The following is an 8347-nucleotide window of genomic DNA, read 5'->3' as shown; positions in this document are numbered from 1 at the left end:
TGGACACTACATGTTAAAGAATGAGGACGTGTGCAGCCTGTCCTCTTCTTCCTCTGTGGACAGAGACACAACATATCATTGAACCGTCTCTTAATAGTTCATTAACCACACTTTATTAAAACCTTTAACATTTTAAGGCCTGTCCGTGCAGGTCAAAGGTCACAGTAAAACAGGGACAAACACAATGTTTTCAAAGTTTTAGCAGCAACAGGAACAGAACAAACTAATTCACTAGATAGAAGAACATGAAGCAGAGATCAAAATAACAAGTAAAACATATTAATCCACTAAACTGAAAGTGAAGTACATAAAGAAAGAAAAACCGGGAGCAGCCGTCCATGTTTCCACCACACGTGTCTCAAACGTCTCTGAAGCAGTTCTCTGATCTGAAAAAGGTCGCGCTTCACTCCTCCTGTTTCCCTCTGTACCTTTTCGAGCAGGAAGGAGAAACACGACTGTGAAAAGCAGACCCTGAGGTCCTGACAGGGACGACTTTCTGTTTGCTCTTGAGACTGATTTCCATGGTAATGAGAGTCTTCACCAGCTGAGAAAGTTTGAATGGGTCAACCTGAGGTCAGAGGTCAGCAGGTGTCCTTTAACCCGACCAGCCGTGCGCTCTCCTCCCACAGCCTCCTGGCTACCTCGTCGTCCCGCCCCTCTGCAGACGCTTCCTTCTCTGCACAGTCACTGAAAAGACACACAGAACAACTGTGAAGTAATCAGTACTGAGAAGTAAAGATACCAATACCACACTGTAGAAATACTCTGTTCCACTACACACTAGTCCTGTATGTAGTGTAGTAGAAGTACAAAGACGTTGGCAGCACACAAACAAGAAGGAACAGTTTCAATTCAGTTCAGTTCAGTTTTATTTGTATATCACTAAATCCCAACAGACGTCATCTCGAGGCACTTAAAGTGTTTAAGACCTTACAGAGTAGAACTGTAACAAGCCCACTGAGCAGCACCAGGACAGTGGAGAGGAAGAACTCCCTTTAGAGGAAGAAACCTGCAGCAGAACCAGGATCAGGGTGGGCGGGCATCTGCCTATAAAAAGTATTTACCCCCTTTTATTTATATTTGCTTTATTTATATATTTTAAATCCATCATGGTCAATAAAAGTTGGAAAATACCTCATTAATGTCAAAGTGAAAACAGGTTTCTACAAAGTAATGAAATAAAAATATATAAGGTGAAGTCGGTGTTTGCATTAATATTCCCCCCCCCTTCAGCTCAGTATTTAGTAGAAGCACCTTTGGCTGCAGTCACAGCATGGAGTCTGTGTGGACAGGTCTCAGTTAGACATGAACATCTGGACAATTTTTGGGGATCGGATGGATTGTATTGAGGTCTGGGCTTTGACTCGGTCCCTCCGGAGCATTCACCTTGTTGTCTGTGTAGCTTGTGTCTGTAGCGCCAAATCACAACAGAAGTCATCTCGAGGTGTTCACCGGTTCTGTGGGTTTGTTAATGTTGAAGTATCTGTGGCTTCAGTTTACAAAACCACATGGTCAGAGAAGTAGAGATACAGCTGAGTACCAGTGTGGTATCAGATACAGGTCCACAGCTGGTTCTTGTCTTTAATGATAATAATAATGAATACTTTATTCATCCCCTTGGGGAAATTTGGTTGGACAGCTGCCAGACTGAGTCAGCGCTACTACAGGGTTTCGGTGTCTTGTCCAAGGACACCTCAGCAAGTAGCCAGGAGGAACCAGGAATCAAACCACTCACCCTGGGGTTCGTCGCCGACTGCTCTATCACCTGAGCTACTGCCGCAAGAGACCGAGCTGGGGGTTGGAGTATGGTGCTGTGGATCTCCTTCATCCTACCTGAAGTAAAGTCCGGATCTTTCCTCCAGACCCGGCATCACGGCGCAGTACACGGTGGTCTGACAGCCCTGCCAGGGGCTCTTCATCAGCAGCAGGCTGGGGAGCCTGAGCAGCGCCCTGAGTGGGGGGATGGGGAACCAGTCCATAACGTGGCGAACCAGCTCGGTCCGGATTATACCTGGGTGGAGACAGAACGAGGACACGCCGGAACCTGGCAGAGGTTCAGAGGGTAGGGGTTAGATTGTTTCATTCACTTTATACACTTTATACTACTTTATACGCTGCAACCCCCGAACCCGGTGGTGGACACCGGAAGTAAGGGAAGCCGTCAAGCTGAAGAAGGAGTCTTATCAGGCCTGGTTGGCCTGTGGGACTCCTGATGCAGCTGATGGGTATCGGCAGGCCAAACGTGCCGCAGCCCGCGCGGTCGCATAGGCAAAAACTCGCACCTGGGAAAGTTCGACGCGGACATGGAGGAGGACTATTGGTCTGCCTCAAGGAAATTCTGGCAAACCATCCGGCGCCTCAGAAGGGGAAAGCAGTTTCCTGCCAACACTGGCAAGGCACCAGGGGTGGATGAAATTCGCCCTGAGTACCTTAAGTCTCTGGATGTTGTAGGGCTGTCTTGGTTGACAGGCCTTTGCAGCATCGCGTGGAGATCAGGGACAGTACCTCTGGACTGGCAGACCGGGGTGGTGGTTCCTCTTTTTAAAAAGGGGGACCGGAGGGTGTGTTCCAACTATAGGGGGATCACACTCCTCAGCCTCCCTGGGAAAGTCTATTCCAGAGTGCTGGAGAGGAGAGTTAGTCGAACCTCGGATCCAGGAGGAACAATGCAGTTTTCGTCCTGGCCGGGGAACACTGGACCAGCTCCATACTTTGTGGACTTGGAGAAGGCGTTTGACCGTGTCCCTCATGGCATCCTGTGGGGGGTACTTCGGGAATACGGGATTCGGGACCCTTTGTTAAGGGCCATTCGGTCCTTGTATGACCGGAGTAGGAGCTTGGTTCGCATTGCCGACAGTAAGTCAGACTTGTTCCCGGTGCATGTTGGACTCCGACAGGGCTGCCCTTTGTCACCGATCCTGTTCATTACCTTTATGGACAGGATTTCTAGGCGCAGCCAGGGGTCGGAGGGAATCCGGTTTGGGAATCACAGGATTTCATCTCTGCTTTTTGCAGATGATGTTGTCCTGTTGGCTTCATCAGACCGGGACCTCCAGCAGGCACTGGGGCGGTTTGCAGCCGAGTGTGAAGGGGCTGGGATGAGAAGCAGCACCTCCAAGTCCGAGGCCATGGTCCTCAACCGGAAAAAGGTGGCTTGCACCCTCCAGGTTGGGGGGGAGATCCTCCCTCAAGCGGAGGAGTTTAAGTATCTTGGGGTCTTGTTCACGAGTGAGGGAAAAAGGGAGCGTGAGATTGACAGAAGGATTGATGCATCGGCAGCAGTAATGCGGTCGGTGTACCGGTCCGTCGTGGTGAAAAAGGAGCTGAGCCGAAAGGCAAAGCTCTCGATTTACCGGTCAGTCTACGTTCCTACCCTCACCTATGGTCATGGGCTTTGGGTCATGACCGAAAGGACAAGGTCGCGGATACAAGCGGCCGAAATGAGTTTCCTCCGTAGGGTGGCTGGGCGCACCCTTAGAGATAGGGTGAGGAGCTCAGTCACCCGGGAGGACTATGTCTCTCGGCTGGCCTGGGAACGCCTCGGTGTCCCCCCGGACACCGCTGGAGGAGGTGTCCAGGGAGAGGGAAGTCTGGGCATCTCTGCTTAAGCTGCTCCCCCCGCGACCCGGCCCCGGATAAGCGGATGAGAATAAATGAATGAATGAATGAACTTCATACTTTTACTTCATCCATCACTCTGAGGTAGAGAACAGGTGAAGTTCCTCAGGTGAGAACATTCAATGAATGATGTCATTTAATGTTCTCACATCGTGAGACATGTGTCTGTCTGTGTGTCTGTCTGTGTGTCTGTCTGTGTGTCTGTCTGTGTGTCTGTCTGTCTGTCTGTCTGTCTGTCTGTCTGTCTCTCTCTCTCTCTCTCTCTCCCTCTCTCTCTCTCTTTGCCTGTCTCTCTCTCTCTCTCTCTCTCCGCCCTTCTCTCTCTCTCTCTCTCTCTCTCTCTCTCTCTCTCTGCCTGTCTCTCTCTCTCTCCCTCTCTCTCTCTCTGCCTGTCTCTCTCTCTCTCTCCGCCCGTCTCTCTCTCTCTCTCCCTCTCTCTCTCTCTCCGCCTGTCTCTCTCTCTCTCTCTCTGCCTGTCTCTCTCTCTGCCTGTATGTGCCCACCTGTCAGTCGTCTCGACAGCTCTCTGGTGAACAGGACGTTGGCCAGCTTGCTCTGCCTGTACCCCTCCAGGCGACTGTACGGTTTCTTACTGAAGAACAAGTCGTCAAAGTCGATTCGACCTGAAAAATCACAAATAAATAAAAACGGTAAAAAGAAACGAACACGCAGGAACATCACACGGTCGGGGCTGCGGGTCGTACCCCCATGGTGGGCGATGGATGACACGTTGACCACTCGACTGGGGGCGGAGCTCTTCAGCATCGGCAGCAGCAGATTGGTCAAGAGGAAGTGACTCAGATGATTGACAGCCAGCTGAGTCTCAAACCCGTCTTCTGTCAGCCATCTTGGACACATCATTACTCCTGGAGACAAACAAACAGACAGAGAGAGGCAGGTGCAAAGGTGACCAGGTAGATAGACAGGTGGGGAGACAGCTGGATATGGAGAGATGTAAGTAGGACAGGTGGAGAATCACCTGCATTGTTGATGAGGATGTCCAGTCTGTCCTCACTGTCCAGGAAGTCTTTAGCGAACTGTCTGATAGAATACATGGAGGCGAGGTCCAGGTGTCGGGTCACCACGTTACCGTTTCCTGTCGACTGCCGGATCTCCTCGGCCGCCTGCTCTGCCCGGGTCAGGTCTCTGCACGCCATCACCACACGGGCCCCTGGTCACCAAAGCACACACACACACACCAGGTCACGTCATGACGACAGTAAACACACAACATGAGTCAAACACACGCTGAGTCGGACCTCGGCGGGCCAGCTCTCTGGCCGTCTCTTTGCCGATGCCGCTGTTGGCGCCTGTGATCAGAACCGTCTTCCCATCCAGCTGAACTGGACAACGACACATTGCACCTCCAATATACCTCCTCAGCACCGCCAGACCTGTACACACAACAGCAGCTGTTACCATGGAAACGAGGTGACAGTGAGTTTAATGTTGAGAATGAGGATCACACTGCAGAACATAGAACACGTCAGGTGTTAAATACATAAAGTGACGGTGAGTCGGAGAACTTTTAGCAGCTAATGAGGTTAATTAACAACAGGTCAGGTTCATTCATCTGGGAAAACTGTGTCTGCAAACTGTCAAACTATTTCAGAATATTGTTCCTCAACATCCAAAACAAAGACTTTGAACATATCATCATCTAAAGTTCATATTATCAGGACAAATCAGGGACAAGGCTGAAACCCAGTATAGGAGTCCTGTGATCCCCAGACCCTCTGACAGCGCTGCATTAAAATCCAGAATTGAATTTAAAATTCTTCTCCTCACTTATAAATCTCTTAATAATCAGGCTCCATCTTATCTTAAAGAACTAATAGTTCCATATCTTCCAAGCAGAACTCTACGTTCTCAGACTGCAGGTACCATTTCATGTCATTATCTTTGTGTCTTCTCTCTCCTGTAGTTGTGTTTCCTCCTCTCTGTCTCCCTCTCTCTGTACTTTTCTGCAGGTATCCTCGGCCTGGAGCTGTACATCTCCAGAATCCAGTTGACCTCCCCAATGTTCTTGATGCTTGTTGTTGTCTTATTGCCTGCTGTTCTTTTCTCTCTTTTCTCTTTCCACTCACCCCAACCGGTCGAGGCAGACGGCCGCCCACTATGAGCCTGGTTCTGCTGGAGGTTTCTTCCTCTAAAGAGAGTTTTTCCTCTCCACTGTTGCCTAAAGCTTGCTCAAATGGGATTGTTGGGTTTTCTCTATCATTTTTTGTATAATTATACTCTGTAAGGTCTTAAACCATGAGATAACTTCTGTTGTGAATTGGCACTATACAAATAAAACTGAATTGAACTGAATTGAATTGAACTTCACTGTGCCATCGGAAAATTCAAAAGTTCTGTCATTAAAGAAGAAGCCAGATGTGAACAGGATCAAGAAACAATAAATAATAGTGTGATAATATTCTAATAATAGTATTTCATCAATGTTGAATGTTAAACTTTTCTTTTTAAAAAAAACTCTCTTTGCAGTAATAACTGACAAACCTGTGGCTTCTACTGACATGAGAATGTTTGGACTCATTGCTGTTAAGTGAAGTTCTCCTCAGTCAGGATGACATGTCTCTTCAGTTTGGATTGGTTTCCAGGCTGAGGACACCTTACACCGGATCCAGGTCTCCCACTCTCCCATTTCCAAATCATCCCCAGATCATCACGTTTCCACCTCCATGCTTCACTGATGGTGTTAAACAGGCATCATCATCGTCTTTTCATGAGTTTGTTCTTCGTTTGGATCCAAACACCTCAAACCTGGACTCATCCGTCCACAAGACCTGGTTCCAGTGATCTAAAGTCCCCTGTTCACCAACCTGTTGTTGTTTCTTCTTGGCGGCTTTGTCCATGAGTCCACCTGACCTGATTCTGTGATCACTGGTTTCTCTCTTGATGCAGCTGATCCAGGAGCAGTGAGGCCTCCTCAAGGAGGACACTTGTCTTCTTGGACATGTTCAGGTCTTAAGTCTCAGCAAGTCTCTGGAGAATACAGTACACCTTTTAAAGAAACTTGAATTTCTTGTCTGTATCTCGTAGAGAATAACTTGACTTTCTCAGGACAAGCTGAGACCGATGAGTTTCTAAGGAAACCTGTTTTTGTTTGTTTGTTTTTGGTTCTGCTCACTCTCCATGTGGAGGAAGAGACAAATACAAACTCTGATTATTGGTTAATTCACTCACTTAGGATGTTGTTGCACTTGGGAAGGTCCGTATGGTCACTGTAAGAACATCCACACGTGATTATCTGGACTAAAATGTTGGGAAGCTTTCCAGTGTAGTAGTGGTAAATAGGTAGGTAATAATACATGTAGTTAAAACAAATCTTTTTTTGATTGTCACAGTGTTGCTGCTGAGGAACAAGAGGAAATCCTATGTTCCATCAGTATCAATGAAAATGTGTCACTGCAGAAAATGATTCTTAAGAACAACAGTGACAGGTCGTCCATCATACACAGTGATGGAAGAAGTACTTAAGCAAAAGTACTAATACCACTTTGTTAAAATACAAGTAAAGACACAAAGCTGGGTTGGTAATTAAGTTAATATTATATATTATATAATAATATATAATAAGGAAATCATACTTGAAGTATTAAAAGTACTCAATTTAGACTGACACTGTTTTACTGTCTTATAAAATGTATTATATTGTTAATTAGCGTTAATGTGAAAGAACCTTTTTTTAACTCTTCAGTTCCCAAACAGTCTCTTAAAAGAACCAGACTGTGACTGTGAATGGAAAGTACTTGATCATCATTATTATTGTTAGTACTACTAGTAGTACTAGAAGTAGTAGTAGTATAAGTATTATTGTTGTTGCTTTAACAGATCGAATCTAATCTTTCTATGTCTGCTGATCTTAATGGTCATGAGTGAGAAGTAAAGTCTTACAGATCACAGTGAGTCCCAGCAGAGCTCCACAACTCAGCACCAGTCCTCTCTGGTCCTGCTCCAGTTCTGTCTCTGGGTCGGAACCCCCTCTACCGCTGCTGGGCCATGGCAGCACCCTAAACTCTCCTGGTGATTCAGCTCTCATCTCTGCAAGTCCAGACAGACTGAGGAGAGGTCGGGCCGGGCTGAGCCAGGACAGGGAGGAGGGGACGGGGGCAGATTAACTCAGATTAGAGCCGATTATCCAGCACAGAGCTGCTCTGGGGTCAGTTACGCTGTAAAACAGCAGAATTTAGTGGGATCAGCGAAGCTTTCTCCTTAAAGCTGCTGTATGCATCTTAAGATAGGTCAAGCAGGAGGCATCAGTCCACTTAGCTCCACCCAGCCCTCCCTCTCCCTGCTCCACCACGCTCTGCTTCAGGTCATTGTTGAAGAATTCTAAAGGCGAGCGCCCAAACCTGATAACAACCAGTAATGATGAGAGTCTCCGATTTGTTAGAAGGGAGAGCCTCGATCAAACACTAGAATCCAGTAACTTTATGAGTCTGGATCAGAACAGAAACCTCAGACTGTCTCAATACTGAATATGTCCTGTTTTCAGATTAGTCAATCCTGGGGAGGACGTGAACGGCAGCTAAACGTTCTGTAAAACTGAAACAATTCAGTTCAGTTCAATTCAATTTTATTTGTATCGTTCTTTTTACAATTGACATTGTCACAAAGCAGCTTTGCACAACCAAAGAACAGTACATGAACAGTGAATGTGTAAGAATCATGAAATGAGATTGTCCCTGATGAGCAAGCCGAGGGCGACGGTGGCAAGAAAAAC

General features: G+C 47.2%; 1 protein-coding gene across 1 annotated transcript; it reads right to left on the bottom strand.

Moving 5' to 3' along the window:
* Window positions 1-153: 153 nt before the first annotated feature.
* On the bottom strand, window positions 154-8160 carry LOC113169833 (retinol dehydrogenase 12). Its single transcript, XM_026371577.1, has 7 exons — window positions 7519-8160; window positions 4878-5012; window positions 4598-4789; window positions 4323-4484; window positions 4122-4241; window positions 1834-2044; window positions 154-687 (listed from the first exon to the last, which is right to left on the bottom strand). The coding sequence occupies exons 1-7, from the start codon at window positions 7661-7663 to the stop codon at window positions 582-584; spliced, it is 1071 nt and encodes a 356-aa protein (XP_026227362.1). The 5' UTR covers window positions 7664-8160; the 3' UTR covers window positions 154-581.
* Window positions 8161-8347: the final 187 nt, after the last annotated feature.

Source organism: Anabas testudineus, chromosome 16 (assembly GCF_900324465.2).
Source record: "Anabas testudineus chromosome 16, fAnaTes1.2, whole genome shotgun sequence".
Taxonomy (NCBI): domain Eukaryota; kingdom Metazoa; phylum Chordata; class Actinopteri; order Anabantiformes; family Anabantidae; genus Anabas; species Anabas testudineus.
Note: the sequence above shows the minus strand (reverse complement) of the source record. Positions and strands in the feature narration are given on the sequence as shown.